The 20,204-nt window shown below is 38.0% G+C and overlaps 1 protein-coding gene across 1 annotated transcript in view; it reads left to right on the top strand.

Annotated features, from left to right (window-relative positions):
* The first annotated feature begins 468 nt into the window (after positions 1–468).
* Positions 469–20,204, top strand: part of PNPLA8 (patatin like phospholipase domain containing 8) — a 36,818-nt gene continuing 17,082 nt past the window's right edge. Inside the window, exons 1-7 of the mRNA XM_037511672.2 lie at positions 469–505; positions 7,413–8,553; positions 8,693–8,842; positions 13,353–13,504; positions 15,181–15,275; positions 18,686–18,857; positions 20,042–20,099. Of these exons, the coding sequence (XP_037367569.1) occupies positions 7,504–8,553; positions 8,693–8,842; positions 13,353–13,504; positions 15,181–15,275; positions 18,686–18,857; positions 20,042–20,099 (1,677 nt within the window). The 5' untranslated portion in view covers positions 469–505; positions 7,413–7,503. The remainder of the gene's footprint in view (positions 506–7,412; positions 8,554–8,692; positions 8,843–13,352; positions 13,505–15,180; positions 15,276–18,685; positions 18,858–20,041; positions 20,100–20,204) is intronic.

Genomic DNA, 20,204 nt, shown 5'->3' with positions numbered 1-20,204 from the left:
TAACAGCAGTGGGAGAGCGAGGCCCGGCGAGCTCACCATCCATCAAGGCAGATAGTGCAGGCCCCAGTTCCCAGGACTGGCCAGAGCACGGACAGGGCCTTTCCGGACGTGAGCCAGAGACCTCAGCTCCGCGTCCAGGGAACACCGGCCCGCACACAACGCCCACAACAAAAGCAACCCCCAGGGCAACCCAGCCCCGCCTCTCGGCGCCGGCCCGCGCATGCGCGCCCGCACGTCTGGCCGGGCCCTGTCACGCTCTTTTGCGCATGTCTGGGGAGGAGCCCGCGCCGCGAAGGACACCGGGCTGGGGTCGGCGCGGGTCGGAGCTCCGCCCCCGCGGGCGGGTAGACGCGACGGCGCGTGCGTCACTTCCCCTGGGGCGGGCCGGAGTCGGGGTGGGGGTGTCGGCGCCCCGGCGCCAGCTCCTGTTTGTGTCGGCAGCTCAGCTGGCGCAGCGGCCCGAGCGGACGCGAAGAGGAGAGTCGCCGCCGCAGCCCGCATCCTGGTGAGTGGCGGCCGGGGCCGCGGGCGGGATGGGGGCTGGCGAGGGCTGCCCCTGGCTCACCCCGGGCGCCTGCTCGGCCCCCCTGGATTCTCTTCGGTGGGGCGCTTCCACCCTGAGAGGGCGGACAGACGCCCGCTTGGAGGAGGTCCGGGGTCCAGGCTCCCGAGGGCGACCCGGCAGCGGAGGGCGCCCGCCGCGCGCGGGGGTTCGCTGGCCCCGGCGCGCACTGTTTTGGTTTCTCGGGTCCCGCCCCGCGGGTCCCGTCCCGCCCCCTGGACTCCCAGCCCGGTGGCCCGGAGTCAGTTTGGCTCCCCTGGGACTGTAGGGTTCTCTGGCGGTTCACTGGTGAATGTCAAAACGGTTTCCGTGTTCGACATCATTCTCGACTGCCAGGGGGCCTGGTCGTCCGGCAGCTTGGTCTTCTTATTTATCAGCCATTTCTTTTTTTTCCCCTTCCCCCGTTTGACTCTGTCCCCGACTGCTGCTGTTGAGTGGGCTCAGGTGAGTGCCTTTGCTAAGGTGGAGCTGTGTTAACCATTGGGTTGCAGGGTTCCTGCACCTGGCCTTGCTGGGAGGAACCTGCTTTCTATGTTGCAGTGGGAGCTTGAAGGAAAAGTGGCGACTCGTAGGAAAAATTTAGAAGAAATTTGACTAAAGGAATTAACCTCTTGTGCTATGTGAAGTAGTGTTTTTCCTTCCAGTTACTTTTGCATCCTGGTGCTGCAGTCCTAATTGTTGAGATTTCAGAAATATGTGTTAGTGTTTGGAGAAACTGCTTCTAGGAACGGGGAAATATCACGTATTGAAAAATCCTAGAATTAAAAAAAATTATATTAAACGGAACTGAGTGTTGACTTTTATGAGGCTGTTGTTTCAAGCCCATTGTAGTTACTTTGATAAATTGCTTCTACAAATTAGTTGAGTTTTCAGCATAAGAATATGTTATTTCATAATTTTTATTACTCAGACTTTTCCCTAAAGTTAATCTTGCTTTTCTGTCTCAGTTCTAAATGAAAATCTTCAAAGCAGCATCTTCTTTGTGCAGTGATGTTGGGTGAAAGGATTACTTTCACTAGTTTACAAAGTTGATAAAAGTACAGTTTGTACTTTGAGTTGTTTTTCTCCTCAGTAATGACAGGAATTGTGCTAAGGGTACACATTGCTTCATGTGTGGAACATATATTCGTGAGAAAGTAAGAGTTAGAATTCTTAACTATAGGCACCGTTCTGTTTTGAAATGTCTTTTTTCTTTTTCCTGTGTCTTGCGTTTTATTTTATTCATTATCCATTCGTTTTTAAGATGTGTTCTTGCTTTGGTTCATGTTGCCCTGATGTAATCAGGATATCTTTCATCTGTATTTATGTTTTTTTTCTTTGGAAATCTCTCTTTTCTGAACTCTGGATGGCAAGTCACGTTCGAACTTTGTTTTCTCAAAACCAGAGTTAAAAACTTTGAAATCCAAGGAATACTTTGGTAGTTCCTGAATATCCTGAAATGTCCTGGAAAATGGTGGGGGTGGGGTGTGTGTGTGTGTGTGTGTGTGTGTGCGTGTGTGCGTGTGTATTTGCAAATAGGCATTTTTCAGAGAGGAGCTTTTATCATTTTGTGATGCCAAAACATACTTGTAAAGCTTCCTCTGGCAAATTCAGTCTTTCATGTATATCACTTATTTATTTATTTATTTATTTATTTATTTATTTATTTTTAAAGATTTATTTATTTATACAAGCACTGGCTACAGTCAGAAGTGTGGGAGGGTGAGAGAATTCACCAGAGCTGGGAACAGAACAGGTAGACTGAGAAAGTGCACTGCTGAGGGGAGCAGCGGGTGCAGCAGGAGCGCGCCATGTGGGACCCTCACTGGTGGCCAGGGATCGAACCTAGGCTGCGGGCAGCTTCGCAGCCCAGCGCTCAACCACTGCGCCACTGGGGAGGCCCCACTTATTTATTTCTTAATAGATTGTCTCATTCTCCAAGACCTAGAAGACTTCAGGTATGAGGTTTTTGCTTTGTTGTCAACATATTATCCCATTTTTATCCTTGCTTAATGCTTTTACCTTAAATATCCATTACTTCATTAGCCTGGTCTATATTTGTCCCTATTCCTTTATTTCTAGCTGTTCTTTGTCCCAGTGTTATAGGTGTATCTAATATGGCAAGTAACTAGTATGCAGCTGGAGTATTCATTTCTACAATTTTGGTGTCCTTGTTCACTCTTTTGTTTTTTATTTTGCTTGCTTCTTTTTTGTCCCTTTTGTTGTATCCTTGAACATCTGAAACTTTGTCTTTATGTTTTTTCCTACTATTTCTAAATTCTGATGACACATTTTCCTTTTGGCTGTTTTGCTGGTGTTCACTTAAGGTGATGGTCCATTTCCTTGCATGTTTTTCAGTCTTTTGCTGTGAATTAATCTTCAGTGGTGGTTGTATAGTGTGGGAGTGCCACTTGCTGAGAACTTTGGAAGTGTCCTTACGTGGTAGGTTCAGTTGACTGTGCCAGGGCCCCAGGGATTCACCAGCTCTGACCAGTTTTCATTTGCTTAGAGTGTATGCATCATCAAGGTAATGTGACTCCAGATCCAGGCCTGTGATTTCTCTTGAAATTGTAGATTCCCCACTATTATTTTTTCATTATTTGGTAAAAATCATTATACATTTACCATCTTACCCATTTTTGAGTGTCTAATCCAGCGGTATTAAGTACATTCCAGTAGTTGTAAAACAAACTTCCAATACTTTTTCATCTTTTAGAACTGAAACTCTGTACCCATTAAACAACTTTTCTTTTCCTGTTTCCCCCAGCTTCCTATCACTACCTTTCTATTTTCTATTTTTATGCATTTGACTACTGTAGATATCTCATAAGTAGATTTACAAAGTATTTGTTTTTAAATACTTCTTTTCAAATAATGTCCTTAGGGGTCATCCATGTTGTAGTATGTGACAGGATTTTCTTCTTTTTTTGAGGCTGCATAATACTCTATTATGTATTTTAGTTACCAGATTTTGTTTATTTATCTATCCATGAATGTTTGGTTTGCTTCACCCTCTGTTACTGTGATTAGTGCTACTACGAACATGGATGTGTAAATATCTCTTTGAGACCCTGTTTTCCGTTCCTTTGAATATAATCCCAGAATTTGGATTGCTGCATTATATGATAGCTCTATTTTTAAATTTTTTAGGAACCACTATACTATTTTCTCTAGCAGCCACACCATCACCATTGTGTATTCACCAGTGGTGCTCATAGGTTCCATCTTCTCTGCCAACACTTGTTACTTTCTGTTTTTTTTTTTTTTTTTTTTTAATAGAGGCATGCTTTATTTATTTGTTTGCTGGTTTGTTTGTTTGTTTTGTTTATACATGCACTGGGTACAGTCAGAAGCGCGGGAGGGTGAGAGAATTCACCAGAGTCAGAGCGGGGAGCAGAGCAGGCAGAAGGACCGAAGCACACTGCTGAGGGGAGCAGCGGGCACAACAGGAGAGGTCTGCGCGCCATGTGGGATCCTCCTCTGGTGGCCGGGGAGCAGCCGGGGATCGAACCTGCGCCGCAGAGGCCGCGGGCAGCTTCGCAACCCAGCGCTCAACCGCTGCGCCACTGGGGAGGCCCTACTTTCTGTTTTTTTGTTATAGCCTGCTGAGTGTGAATTAGGTATCTCACTATGGTTTTGATTTTCATTTCCCTGAAGCTTGGTGATGCTGAGCACCTTCTCATATATCTGATAGTCATTGGCTTGTCTTCTTGGGAGAGAGATCTGTTCAGGTCTTTTGCCCATTTTTTAAACAGGCTATTTGACTTTTTTTTGTTGAGTTGTAGGAGTCTACTATTAGTTTTGAGTATGACTTTTTATCTCCATGTACTTTAACTGTATTTGATCAAGTATTCCCATGTGTTGGGAGTTGCAGGGCTTTTATGTTAATTCAGTTTATTATATTGACTGCAAGTCATGAGGCATTCAGAAGACCTAATAAAAAACAGATAGGTTTGTTTCTTTTGTCATCTCCCCTCTGTCCATTTGGGAATTTTATAATAATAGTGTACATGCAGTTTGGAAAGATTTTAATTCAGACTATCCTCTTCTAGACAATCACAATAGGTTCTTGGTTTCTGTCTCAATCTTGTTCCATACTACATGCTGTCAGAGATCTGCTGGAATTAGTCTTTCTAATGTCATTGCTGTACTTAAAATATATATGTCACTGACATTTGATTTTTAGTGGCCTTTATAAGGTTTCTGAAACCCTTTATAATCTGGCTCAAATTGTTTTTGCAGTTCATCTATTTCTCCCTCATTACTCTCCCCAGGTGTTACAAAGAAACTAGACTGCTTGTAATTTTTGCTCATAGTGTGTATGCTTTCTTCCATGTTTCTTTCCTGTTTGCTTGTGGTCATTTGCCCCATTATTAGAATTCTCTCTTTTCTTCTCATCTTTACCATATGATGAAGAATTACTTTTGAACTTTGCTCAGTTGTTTTTTTTTTAATTTATGCATATAAGAACTGGGGTGTAGGCCAGAGGTGCGTGTGTGTGTGTGTGTGAGAGAGAGAGAGAGAGAGAGAGAGAGAGAGAGAGAGAGAGAGAGAGGAGGATTCACTAGAGAGAGTAGGGAGCATTACATGTGGATCTACTGAAATACACTGCTAAGGGGAGCAGCAGCGGGTGTGACCGGATTGGTATGCTGTGCCTTGTGGGTTAGCTCCCCAGTTGAGGATCAAACTCTTGCTGCAGTGGCTGGTGATAGTTTGATAGCACTGAGACTTTAACCCCTGTATCACCAGGGATGCCCAAACTTTGCTCCATTTTTAGTGGCATTTTTCTGGCTTACTTTGATATTTACTTTCTTTTTGAGTCTTCTATTCACAAAGCACCATCTGATAGTGCTTTATTTTTTTTTATTATTATTATTTTTATTTATTATTTTTATTTTTTTGTGTGTGTGTGTGTGCGACCCTCACCGGTGGCCAGGGATCGAACTGGTGCTGCAGATGCTGCAGGCAGCCTCGCAACCCAGTGCTCAACCACTGCGCCACCACGGGAGGCCCTGTTAGTGTTTTAAATAGCACTGATTACCCAAGTAATTTCTAAATAATTCAGACAATAGAGAATTAAAAGGTAAAAACCCTTCTCGTTCTCTTTTGATCCCATACCTTAGGTCACAAGAGTTAATAAGCCCTTATATTAATCTTTTTATAACCTCTATCCTTTCCTCCATGTCCCCCCACCCCCGCCTGTATGTGTATGTATGCTTTTATAAAATACAGATTTAAGTTGCATATATAGGTTTTTGTTTTATTACATAATAAAAGATCTGTGTATCTTCATGTGTGTATATAGTATATAGTATATTTTCTGTATGAAGGCTATGTCAGTATTCACAGATCATCTGGTTTTCTTAAACTGCTGTACGTTATAATACACTAGTCCTTTGTGTGTGTGTGTGTGTGTGTGTGTGTGTGTGTATAATTTATTTTACCATCCCTTGCTAGAAACATTTAAGAGTTGTTTTCCAGTGTTTTGTTATTTCATGCAGTGTGCCAGGGGATATATGTATTCCTTTATACTCTAATGCAACTATTTCTGTAGGATAGGTTCACCACAGTGGAATTACTGATCCAAGACTGTGTGACTCTAAAATTTTGATAGCATTTAAATTTTAATTAGATACTGTCAAATGACCCTTTTTTGCACCATTTCCCCACTCCCTTATCAATACTGAATATTACCAGTCATTTAAATTTTACCAAGTAAGGAACAAAATATCATTTAATTAACATTGTTCTTTGATGAGGGAAGGATTTTTTTTTTTTATAATTTTACTGTTTGTATATATTCCTCTAGGACTGGTCTGTTTATGTCCTTTGCCTATGTTTCTACTGAGTTAGTCTTTCTTATTTATATGTGTTCTTTTATATTGTGATAATGAGCCCCTTATCTGTTAGATGTTGTACATATCCTCTTCTAGTCTGACTTCTTTTATTGAATAAACACTTGTTACTAGTGGTTATCTCTAAATTCGTTGGAAAATTCCTTAATATCCTGTAGAGTCTCAGCATTTAGCCCCATGTCTGGTATAGATTAGATACTCTAAAGTCATTTGCAGTTTGTGAGTTATAAGTCTTCTGATCCTTGTCTTCATAAAACTTAGTCTAGTGTCACATAAACTGGTCAAGAATTTAGCAGTAAGGAGTAAAGCATAGTATTTCAGTTGCATATGTAGCTGTGTGTTGTAGTTCTCTGTTACATAGAACTGTAAGTTAGTTCACATGAAACATCTTACTGTTCGCTTTCTTTTCCATTGACTTGTGTACTGGAAGGTGAATTATTTCCTTTTAATTTAAAAGTGAGATTTATGTCAGCCATAATGGAAGTATATTATGCTTCTTTTGAGGCAGGTTTCTGAGTTAAGTTCAAATAGTAATGTATTTTATCTTATATCTAAATTCCATTTTGTGGAATATTACTCAGCAATCAAAAAAGATAAACACATGCAGTTTGCAGCAACATGGATGGAGCTAGAAGGGATCATGCTCAGCGAAATAAGTTAAAGAAAAAGAAAAATACCAGATGGTCTCACTCATAGCAGGAATTTAGAAAACCTAAATAAGGGACCAGGAAAAAGATTAATAAATACAAAGTAAAAATCAAAATCAGCAAGCAAGTATAAACCAGAGACACAGTGGGGAGAGGGGGAGGGGCGGGGAGAGGAACAACTAGGGTCAAAATAAGGGGGGAGTGCAATTGTATGGGGAATATAACCAAAATGATAATTCATACATTGTGCAAAAATGAAAAATGATGTAAGAATTATATAAAATAAAATATTAATTAAAACATCTTTAAAAGAAAAAAATAAATTCCATTTTGCCTTGGATTCTAATTTTTTTTTTCTTGCCATTTCAGGTAAGACCATGAATTATGGCATTTCTTAAATGAAGCATTCAGGAATGAAGTGAAAATCATAACATATAGAAAATAAGTGATTTTTTAAGTTATGTCTATTAATTTGACTATAGATATATATATTTACCTCCTTAGTAATGCCAGAAGTCTTTGTGGGAAGCAGAGAAGCAAGCAACTGCATTTCTTTTGCTCACCTAAACATTACTGGAGGATAAGCCACATCAGTCTTCAAAGAGGTTTTTATTCAAGCAAAATAAGATGTAAATGGACAAAAAGTGAAGCACATTCTTGCAGTAAACACTGTTACTCTCTCAGCAACCATGCTTTACATATTGGAATTTTGAAACTTAGTACTTCTGCTCCCAAGGGACTTACAAAAGTGAGCCTTCGTATGTCCCGTATTAAAAGTACTTTGAACTCTGTTTCAAAGGCTGTTTTTGGTAATGAGAATGAAATGATCTCACGTTTAGCTCAATTTAAGCCAAATTCTCGAATACTAAGAAAAGTATCAGATAGTGGCTGGTTAAAACAGAAAAGCATTAAGCAAGCTGCCGAAACGCTTAAAAAATACAGTGACAAATCAGCAGAGAAGAATTCTTTTCCAGAAAAGAAAAGTAGCATAGATAAAGACAAAAGTAAAAAAAGCCTTTATCATTATACAAGTAGTATAACCACAAAATTTGAAGAATCATTCTATTTTTTATCAAATCATATTAATTCATACTTCAAACGTAAACAGAAGATGTCTGAGAAGAAAGAAGATAAACCTTTTCAGGACAAATTAGAAGTTGAAGATAAAAGCATTGAAGTGAAATCCAGTTCTCCAGATCCTGGTGTCCAGATTGATAAGAAGCTAGACTCAGAATCTTCTTTACCTACTGAGGACAAACCTGCAAGTCCTAGCAAGGCACCTGAGGTTCTTCCAGTTTCTACTAAACAAAGTATTGCAAATTTTCTTTCTTACCCCACTGAGGGTGTACAAGCTTTAGTAGGTGGTTATATTGGTGGACTGGTACCCAAATTAAAGTCTGATTCAAAGAGTCAGCCAGAAGAACCGGTAGAGGCCGCTAAAGCTGAGCAGCCTGTCAGCAAAGACAAAAATGCAGAGGAGAGAAACCGTTTATCTCTTCAGCGAGAAAAGGCAAGCTGTTATTTAGTTTGGTTTTAGGTTTCATTAATTTTTGTCATATTTTAAGTTTCACTACCTAAGAAAATTTGACCATTTGTTGGTATTTCTAGCAGTTTCATATACTAAATATGTATTTAATTTGTCCTTTTAGATTATTGCAAGAGTGAGTATTGATAACAGAACTCGGGCATTAGTCCAGGCATTAAGAAGAACAACTGACCCAAAGCTCTGCATTAACAGGGTTGAAGAACTTACTTTGCATCTTTTAGAATTTCCTGAGGGAAAAGGAGTGGCAGTCAAGGTAATCTGGTTTTATCTTAAAAATATTTATTAACCTCTTGGGCCTCCCCAGGGGCGCAGTGGGTTGAGTGCAGTGCTGTGAAGCTGTCTGCAGCCTTTGCAGCACGGGTTTGATTCCCCGCCGGCCAGGGAGATACCCACATGGCGCGGCAGACCTCTCTTGTTTCGCCCGCTGCTCCTCTCAGCAGTGTTTTCAGTCTCCGCCTGTTCTGTTCCCTGCTTTGTCTCTGGTGAATTCTCTCAACCTCCAGTGCCTCTGGCCTGTACCCCAGCTCTTGTAAAAATAAATAAATCTTTAAAAAAGTCAATTAAAAAAATATTTATTAACCTCTTAAAATGGAGAAAGCCCTTTTTTTTTATTTAAAATATTTCTGCTTTCATCACACATGATGTAATTTCAGCAATTTCCCCATTCTATGTTATACATTATGCTAAATGCTCTTTTATTCTATGATATAAATCATGCTATTAGTGCTAGTATCTGTACTTTGAGATTAAACTTTTTTAAAATGGAAGATCTCAGTGTATTACTGGAATTGCACAACAGCTGCCAAGTTTATTTTAAATGTAGTGTAGATATTTATAGTACATAATTACTCTTTCTATGACAGGAGACTCAATTTACAAGTAAAGCCACTGCTAATTTTTATTTTATGGTCTTACTCTATTTGTAAGTTTAAAAATTGTAATGATCTTACTGATAATACAATTAGTAATCATTAATAAAAGAATTAACTTTTCTTTGCCTCAGTTTTTTCAAATATTAGTGAAGATTATTGAGACCCATTTAAATACTTTCAGAGAGAAAATTGTAAAATAAAAGTTTTGTATTTAATCATATTTAATCTGTACCAAGATAATTTTTAAATATTTAATGAACAATTTAAAAATACCATGCAATGAATTGATAATGTTAATATTTCATTGGAGATCTATCAGTGCTTACTTTAGCTTCCCATTCAGAAAATTATGTTAGCTCCCATTTGTATGACTTTCTAACCGTCATTTTCTGGAAAATGATGTCTTCGAATGATGTACCTTGCTGTGATTTTTTTTGTATTGTATATATATACATTGTTCATATTGTATATGTATACATTGTTCATAAAATTGAGGATGATCTTTCATATATGTGTAATCTCTTAAAAGATAAATATCCAAATACACATATGCTTTTAAGTGCATTTTATATTTTATTGAGATCCTGAGAGCAGAGATATAAAATAGAATTGCATATTTAAAGAAATTTTAAAACAAATGTGATTTGGAATGTTTATTCAGCTCAATTTTTTTTTTAAAGATTTATTTATTTATTTATACAAGCACTGGGTACAGTCAGAAGCGCAGGTGGGTGAGAGAGAATTCACCAGAGCCAGAGCAGGGAGCAGAACAGGCAGACTGATGAAGTACACTGCTGAGGGGAGCAGTGGGCATGGCAAGAGAGGTCTTTGCGCCATGTGGGACCCTCGCTGGCGGCTGGGGATAGAACTGGTGCTGCAGAGGCTGAGGGTAGCTTCGCAGCCCAGCCCTCAACTGCTGCGCCACCGGGCAGGCCCTTCAGCTCAATTATTAATGAAAATCTACCTAGAGTGATAGAATTGCACTTTTGAGAAATGCTAGTCATTTATTCACGGAATTTTTATATGAAATTTACTTTGTGTGTGTGCTGTATTTATGATAACCAAATCTAGGGAACTGTCTTTAATATCTAAAAGATTTATTTATTGGGACCTCCCTGGTGTGGTGCAAGAGGTTAAAGTCTCAGAATTTGAAGCTATCATAGGCACTACAGCGAGTTTGATGTCCAGTTAGGGAGCTGACCTACATGGCGCAGCAGACCTCTCCTGTCTCCCCTGCTGCTCCCCTCAGCAGTGTATTTCAGTCAGTCAACCTGTTTCCCATTTTGTCTCTGGTGAGTCCTCTCACTGCCTGCCCCCTCCCACACCTCTGGCCTATATCCTTGTGTGCATAAATCTAAAAAAAGATTTATGTATGCATTTAAAAAGATTTATTTATTTATGCATACAAGAACTGGATTATAGGCCAGAGATCCAGGGGATGGTGAGAGGATTCACCAGAGACAGAGTTGGGAGCAGAACAGGTAGATTGACTGAAATACACTGCTGAGGAGAACAGCGGGCTAGGAAGGAAAGATCTGCTGCACCATGTGGGTCATGGACCTCCCTGGCTGGGGATCAAACTCATGCTGCAGTGGCTGCGGACAGCTTCATAGTGCTGAGATCTGAGCCCTTGCACCACCATGGAGGCGCTTTTGTGTATTTTGTGTACTTGTATTTTATGTGTTATATTTATGGCAGCCACATCTAGGAAATTGTCTTTGATGATTTTTTCATTGGGGATCAGGGTGATCTTACACTAATTTTTTTAAATTAAAAAGTAATCTTTTATTATTTCAAAAATGGGCAGCATGTGGACATTGTAGAAAATTAGAGGAAAATAGGAATAGAAATGGCTCTACTATCCTGAGATTACCACTGTAATGTATTAGTATCTATTTGTGTTAGATTGAACAGGGTTAAGCTCAAATAACAAATCATACCAAAATAGCAGTATCTTACCACAACAGAAATTTGTCACTCATGTAAAGTTGGCTGCTAGTTTACGTGACAGTGAACCTCTGTGTTGCCTATTTTGATCTTGTTCCCTGCATCTTAATACAAGGCTTCTTCCATGGTTGCTCTAGCAGCGTGAGAGTATTTGAGCAGAAATTGACATAACCTATTTTTCCTGCCCAGTTGGATTAGCCCTCAAAGTACTGCCATTGTGTGCCTGAGGGTGGAAGCGAACTGGGTGGGTATTGGCAAACACTGGTAATATCTACCACAATATTCTCCCAGAATCTGTTCTACACACACACACACACACACACACACACACACACACACACACACACGGGATGAAGTCATTGTATATATAGTTCTGTTTCATAACCTGTTGTTGTATTTTTTACAATATAAACCTTTCTGTCAGTAAATTTTTGTCTCCTCCTATACCTAGGAGGTATAGTTCAAAATGTTTTATGTAACTGATTGGATTCAAATGAGAGTCCAGTTCAGACCATATGTTTTATTTGGTTAATTCCCCTAAGTCATTTATAATATAGCACAGCCCTTCTTTACCCCCACCATCAAAACCGACTAACTGAAGAGATCAGTCTGGGTTATTTTGTAGAGTGATTCACTTTATGGATTTACCAGACTTCTTTTTCATTGTTGGTACTTAATTATTCCTCCATCCTTTTTATTTCCTGAACACTGGAATTTAAATATATACTCTTGGTTGAGTTAAGCATTTTCTTGGTAGAACACATTGTAAATAATGTCCTGTGCCTCATTGTGTCATATCAAAACACATGACTGGTTGCGCAACCACTAGTAATGCTACTGGATTAGGAGGAGGACATTTGATCTTTTCATTGGATGCTTAAACTGGAACCATTATCTCATCAGCCATTAACTTAATTGTTTCCAGAACTAGTCATTTCATTAGCATTGCAGAATGAAAATCTTCTAATTCCATTACTCCTGTATTACAATTTACATTCTTCTGTAAAAGTAGAGCTTTCCTTCACCAACTGAAGCTATTTGGTTACTCTCAAAGACCAACTTTACGAGACTAGCAAGAGAAATGCTTACTTTCTTTCTATTTAATCTCCAAATTTCAAACAGAGTTATTTTTAAAACTGCCTTAATGGCAACATGGATTTTGGGTATCTTTTCTTAATTTTAATGGGCAGTATTTGTCTTCTACTTCAATTTTATTACCATTTTCTCATTTCACCATGAGGTATCCTTGTATCCCATATGAAATGTACATAAGGTGGTTTCATTTTTTTCTTTTAGTAGTAGTTTAAATTTCTTAGAGTTACTATGAAGCAGTTTCATCTTTAAGATTTGGACAAAATATTCTATAAAATTTGTTATTTTGTTGTAATGATACTTGTGTACTTGTGTTAAATTAAACTTTCTCTGATTGTTAAACTAAGCGCTGCATTTTAAAAAGAGAATTATTGGGCCTCCCTGGTGGCACAGGTGATTGAGTGCAGCGCTGTGAAGCTGTCCGCAGCCTCTGCAGTGCCAGTTTGATCCCTGCTGGCCGCGGACATACCCACATGGCGGGATAGACCTCTCTTGTCTCGCCCACTGCTCCCCTCAGCAGTGTATTTCAGTCAATCTACCTGATCTGTTCCCCGCTCTGTCTCTGCTGAATCCTCTCACCCTCCTGCACATCTGACCAGTACCCTGGTCCTTGTATAAATAAATAACTGTTAACAATAAATTTAAAAAAGAGAATTATTTGTTTTGTCCTAGATATTAAGACAAAAATATTTTAGATACTCATTAGATACTAATATCAAAAATTAAGATTACTGAGAAATTAGTGAATACTGACACTTTGATTATAAGTGATGGTCTGTATGTGTTGGTTAAAAATAATCATACATTTTCACTCTCGACTAAAACAACAAAATATCTTTTCTCTTAATGTAGGAAAAAATTATTCCGTATTTATTACGATTGAGACAAGTTAGGGATGACACGCTTCAGGCTTCGGTTAGAGAAATTTTGGCCTTAATTGGCTATGTGGATCCAGTGAAAGGAAGAGGAATACGAATTCTTTCAATTGATGGTGGAGGAACAAGGTAAGTCTAGAAAAATAATTTTTTTAAACTACAGATACAGTTCAACTTTAGGAGTTTTTAAAACTGATTTGGTGTAACTGTGTCTTCACTTACTATATTCTTAGCTTACTACTTGGTCAGTCTCAGTGCTTCAAATTCAAATAAATTTCCTTTTATTTGAATTTGATCTGGTTTTACATTTTAGTTTTTCTGCTCAGACCATTTTGTTTTTTAGGAGAGTTTTATCAATGTGATTTTCTCCAATTTTGGCACTGTTTTGTAATGTTAACTTTCATTATACTTATCTTACCAGTAGGTGTCAGTCACCTAGTTATTTAAGAAATAAATAACTAGGAAAGGAGTCTGCAATCAGTAACTTCCTGACATCTTCACTTGTGGGTGCCAGTTCTGCTACACAGGAAATACTTAATGTATTCTTAGTTTGGAAGGTGATAAATTTCAGCATCAAGCTCCATTCTTACTACTGGCACTCCACTCTTGCTTTTTACTCTCTTAATTTTTCTAGTTTCTTACTACCTTTTGCTTGGATTCTTTGGCTTGGTTTTATAAACTGCCCCCCCCCCCCAATTTTCTAGCTTCAGTTCCAGTTTCCTGCCATTTCTACTCTTAACCTCTTAGTTTTGTAGCATATGTACTGCTTATCATTCTAATATCTCTAATATTCCTATCTTGTCAATGTTTCAGTGATTTTGTATATTCTTCTGATGTTAAGAATTGTTCACTGTTACATACACCCTAACACCTTCTGGGTTTTTCTGTCTTTCACATTCTTTCATGACAGTATTTGCACTTGGGCAAGGATCAAAAAATGAACAAAATTAGATGTATTAATGTATGCTGCTGACTTTGCTGGTTTCTGGATACAGCTATTTCTTAATGCAGAACATTGTCCTAAGGTTGTTGAGAGTTTTTAAAATAAGCAAAAAAGCTTAAAAATATGACTAGTGAAATGTATAAAACAAAAACATAGACACTTAGATCCTCAACTACTTTGATAATAGAATAAACCAATAGATGGCATCCAGAAACTTGGTGAGTGGAGGTTTTAAATATTTTCCAGAGTTGGGGTGTTTTAAAATAATACCTTACATATGAGTGAAATCATACTGTGTCTTTTTCCTTCTGACTTATTTTACTTAGCATAATATGTGGATTATAAAAAAAAAACCAACCAAAATAAAACAAAGGAACAAGCAGAAACTCTTAGCTACAGAGAGTGAATTGTTGATAACCAAAGGGGAAGGAGTTTGGGGTGGGAGGTGAAAAGGGCACGAGAGTCAGTTATGTGGTGGTGGATAGAAATTAGACTCTTGGTGGTGGTTGTGTAGCATATATAAATTGTCAAATGATAATGTACAACTGAAATTTGTAAATGATGTTATAAATCAGAGTCACCTAAATTTAAAAAAATCTTGCATTGGCATAACTTTGTAGTCTTAAAAGCAGCTAGTATAAATTTTATATACGTATTTCCTTAATAACTTTTATACCATTCTTTAGGTGTTGATTTTCTAAAGTGATTCTAAAAACGTGGACCATTTTTACTGATGCTAATATATAATATTAGTTTTCATTTTAGCATATAATCTAGAAAAGCAATTGTGGGATTGTTTCATTCAATAACTTAATTGTCCTTGAAGCACAAATTCTCATTTTGCTTTTAATCTTTATTGCAGGGGTGTGGTTGCTCTCCAGACGCTACGAAAATTAGTTGAACTTACTCACAAGCCAGTGCATCAGCTCTTTGATTACATTTGTGGTGTAAGCTCAGGTAATTATTATATGGAAGTGGTACATCCCATCATTGCATTAAGAAAAAGAACATTAAGCATTAAGTTTAAAATGATGGTCATTCTCTGAAATGATGGGTTTTTTATGTTTTGATGAATAATCTTTTTGGTTTGCTTAATAAACTTTTAAAAAGCTTATTGGGATCAAATTAACTCTCAGAAGTCAATTTTAATGTGTTTTTCCAGTATTTTTAAATCACTCATTGTGACAAGTGCAACTTATGAATTAATTGCTTTGTGGAATAGTCATCTTAAGGAAGTGATGGAAGGAAAGTAAGTACTCAAATTGTATTTGAGCCAGTAGAATATTAAAGACAAATAAGATTTAATTTTTTTTTGTGAGGGATGTCACTGAAAGGAAATTGCTTTTATTTTTTACATCTGATTTTTTGAAACTAGAATTTAAATTAGTAAATGTGGCAATCTATGTTTTTTTTAGTTGTAATTTCTTATTTATTTTTCAGAGATTTATTTTATTTACTTATGTATAGAAGAGCTGGGGTGTAGGCCAGAGGTGCATGAGGATGAGAGGGCTCACTAGAGACACAGTGGGAAACAGAACAGGTGGATTAACTGAAATATGCTGCTGAGGGGTGCAGCTGGTGAGACAGGAGAGGTCTACTGTGCCATGTTAGCTCCCTGTCTGGGGGTCGAACTAGTCTGCAGTGGCTGGATAGCTTCATTGTGCTGAGATTTAACCCCTTGTGCCACCAAGGAGGCCCCAGTTTCCTATTTTTTAATAGAAGAAATTGGTAACTTAAGACTACGATTTTTGCTGAATAATTTCTTACTTTTTGTTGACTTATAAGATAAATTTTTTTTTCTATTTCCTTATATCAGCTCTTTCACCCATCTACAATCCCTGTCTCTGGTTACCCCCATTTCCTTACCCTTGTATGTATATTAAGCCTCTGAGGATACCCATAGTTAATTGTTTACTTCTCAGGTAACACTCAAGGACTATTAAGATTGCAAATCCTTGCTGTGTGTTTTGCTGTTGGACCTGATAATTTTTCATTGTGTATTAGTTTGTCTTCATAGATTTTTATTTCTGTTTCTTTTTCTCATTCTTTTGAATTACAATCAACAAAATCAAATGATTTCTTTATATTGTCTCTATATGACAAATATTCTCAAAGAACATGTTAATTGATGCTCAGTTGTTATAAAAAATGAAAGCAGTGGTGGGGATGATTCAAAAGCGTAAGGAATCTTGTGATTCCTGTGATGTTCCACTCAACACTGATTCCTTAAGATCTTAGTAAATTTGGAAAATATTAGAATAAAGGAAGATAAACGGTTTCATTACAGAGGGACTTGTGAGATCTATTGTTACATTAAAAAAAATGCATTCTTACTCTCAAGATAGGAATTACATATATATCCCAAATTAACTTTATTATGGACACTTTTCTTAAGAGGCCCTAATGTGCTTTGGTACTTTTTTGGAGCTATTACCCTAACAATTTCTGTTAAAATTTGCAATGGTCGTAGCAGTTCAAAAATTTAAACATATCTGTGAGCTAACTACTTACTTTGGCACCATGGTTGGTGAGTGGGTACACAGTAATTAAGAGAAGTTTAGGGCCTCCCCGGTGGCGCAGCGGTTGAGCGCTGGGTTGCGAAGCTGCCCGCGGCCTCTGCCGCGCCGGTTCGATCCCCGGCTGCTCCCCAGCCACCGGAGGAGGGTCCCACATGGCGCGCAGACCTCTCCTGCCGCCTGCTGCTCCCCTCAGCAGTGTACTTTGGTCCTTCTGCCTGCTCTGCTCCCTGCTCTGGCTCTGGTGAATTCTCTCACCCTCCTGCGCTTCTGACTGTACCCAGTGCATGTATAAAAGAAAACAAGCAAGCAAACAAACAAATAAATAAATAAATAAAACATGCCTCTATTTAAAAAAAAAAAAAAGAGAAGTTTAAATCACCAAGATTTATCCAGGAAGTAGACTATCAGTTTCTGTGATATGTACGTTTTTGTATTTATCACGATATGTGTTTTCCATTGTGTCTTCTAGCTTGTGTTAATTCTAACTTAGCTTACTTACAGTTTTGCTTTCTTTATTCTATTGTGTGTATTCTACCTTAGACATTCTGTTTATTTATAAATTTTATAGTTAATTAAATATATATTTAGTTTAAGGGCATTGTCCTCACCAGTTAAATAAAATTCAGTTTTTTAATACCTGTTTAGGTTTACAGTAGCCCTAGGAAAGGAATTGAAATTTTTGGCAAGTTATTTCTTGTGTAAATTTGAACCTTCTCCCCTTTTTCCCATTAGTTCAGGGTTATTCCACTTAGGTGCACTAGGTGGCAGTGTGTCCTACCAGTTGCAGGTGGAATAAGAAATAAGCTATTAATAGTTAAAGGGAGGGCCTCCCTAGTGGCCCAGGGGTTAAAGACACATCACTATCAAGCTATTGGCAGCCACTGCAATGAGTTCAATCCCTGGCCAGGAAGCTAACCCACATGGCATAGCATAGCTAACCCACATGGCATAGCAGTGTTCTGTTCCCCACTGTCTCTGGTGAATTCTCTCATCCCCCTATACCTCTGGCCTACACCCCAGTTCTTGTATGCATAAATAAATAAATCTTTTTAAAAAATAGTTAAAGGGACAGCCCAGAAACCTTATTTCTTTTATTACACCAGTTCCCAGCCCTTACTTGAAGGAGTCATTACTCTAAATTAATTGGTTAAGTAGTCAAATATACTTTATTCTGTGACTAAAAGTAAATAATTTATGAAGTTAGAAAGAACATTACTGCAGTATTTTAATTTTAATTATGTACTTAATACAAAACAACACGTTTTTACATATTTTTAAATTGTCGTCATCATCATCATTGCTTAGCATTTATGTAATCCTTATTGAATCCTGGTAAAGCCCTTAACATATGTTTTCCCAGTGCAAGAACCTTATAAATTTTAGTTGTTACTGTCTTCATTTTATAGATGAAAAAATTGGGCCTCCCCGGTGGCGCAGCGGTTGAGCGCTGGGTTGCAAAGCTGTCTGCAGCCTCTGCAGCGCCAGTTCGATCCCCGGCTGCTCCCCGGCCACCGGAGGAGGGTCCCACATGGCGCGCGGACCTCTCCTGCCACCTGTTGCTCCCCTCAGCAGTGTACTTCGGTCCTTCTGCCTGCTCTGCTCCCCGCTCTGGCTCTTGTGAATTCTCTCACCCTCCCGCGCTTCTGACTGTACCCAGTGCTTGTATGAATTAATAAATAAATAAATATTTTTTTTAAAAAAAGAAAAAAATTGATGCTCTAAGAGGTTAATGGTTTGTCTCAGGTGACTGAGTTTGAAGTAGCAAACCTAGCCAGGTCAGTGACTCAGGATATCTTATAGTTACCATAATGTCAATGCTGATAAAAACCTAAGGATTCTTTCTTTCAGGTGCCATATTAGCATTCATGTTGGGATTGTTTCATATGTCCTTGGATCAGTGTGAGGAACTTTATCGAAAAATAGGATCAGATGTCTTTACACAAAATATCATTGTTGGAACAGTCAAAATGAGTTGGAGCCATGCATTTTATGATAGTCACACATGGGAGAATATTCTAAAGTAAGTTATGTTTATTCTGTTTAAAATATTAAGATTATGTAGGTAATATGCGCATACTATAACTTGAAAAATATGAAGAAAAATATTATTGAAACCACTAATTAGAGATAGCCATTGTTAATATTTTGGGGAATCATATTGTAGTCACATATACACTCATTTATAAAATCAAGATTTAAATAAAATAGCAAGTGTGTACTTTGCTTAAAATCAGAATGCAACATGCTCTCAGGAATTCTGTCCTAATTTTACCACTGGACATCTATGAAAAGATAAAGTAAAAAAACTTAGAAAAATAAAATTGCATTAATCTTTATGTAGAAGAAACATGTAGATCAGGTTGGATAAAACAAAGGTCTTGTCCATCGTAGAAAGTATTTTATAAAAGATTATAAAAGGTAGACATTACCTAATTTGTAAATAGTACTCTTATGTGAAATTCACTAGTATTCTGATTGAGAAACATGAGTATTATTTGGAAAAATTATTAGAAAAACATCTTTTCTTATTAAGACAGATTGGTAGAAACCATAGCCTTTATATTCAACATATATTCAATGTTCAATATATTCAGTATTGTATCTAGGGAAAATCTGCATTAAAATACATTTCCTATATATTGGAATAGTCAAAATTGTTGCACAAGGGCAATCTCTATAATGTTGCAGTAATTCACATGCCAAATCAAATGATTTTAAAAGCATGTTTAGGGTGGGAGGTGACGTTGACTTTGTACTGCTAAAACAAATTTAAAGTCTGAATGTCCTGATTTGATTTTCAGATTGCTTATACTTCTCTAGTCTTACCTCAGCATTGTTCCTTTATCCTACCAGGAGGACTCTGAAAACAACAGATTTATTCTGCTTCTGTATATGTTCTGACTCTGAATGCATTGCTTGGCCATCTTTTGCAGGCCTTCTCTAGCTACAGCTCATGAGTTGCTGCCCCAGTATTGATGACCACCCCTTCAGAACTATAGATACTTAACAGTTTTGATCAGAGATTAATAAAAAGCTACGTATTGTTTCATGTGCTAATTGGATAATAAGCATCCTAGGGAGAGTCTTGTATATTTGGTCCCTCTTATCCCTTTACTACTTGCATAGTAGATCTGTTGAAAATGTCTGTTTCCTGATTATTAGGAGATAGTCATTTTGATACAGTTTCTTTATTCTTTAATAAAGGGATAGAATGGGATCCTCACTAATGATTGAAACAGCACGAAATCCCACATGCCCTAAGGTAAGTTCAAAGTTTCTTATATGTAACAGAATTGAAGATCAAGGAGAAAGCACTTATCGTGAAACTCTTTCAATAGATTATATTATCTCCTATATATTGAATCAT

This window comes from Talpa occidentalis, unplaced genomic scaffold (genome assembly GCF_014898055.3).
Source record: "Talpa occidentalis isolate TD23 unplaced genomic scaffold, MPIMG_talOcc4v2.1, whole genome shotgun sequence".
In the NCBI taxonomy this organism is placed as follows: Eukaryota; Metazoa; Chordata; class Mammalia; order Eulipotyphla; family Talpidae; genus Talpa; species Talpa occidentalis.
Note: the sequence above shows the minus strand (reverse complement) of the source record. Positions and strands in the feature narration are given on the sequence as shown.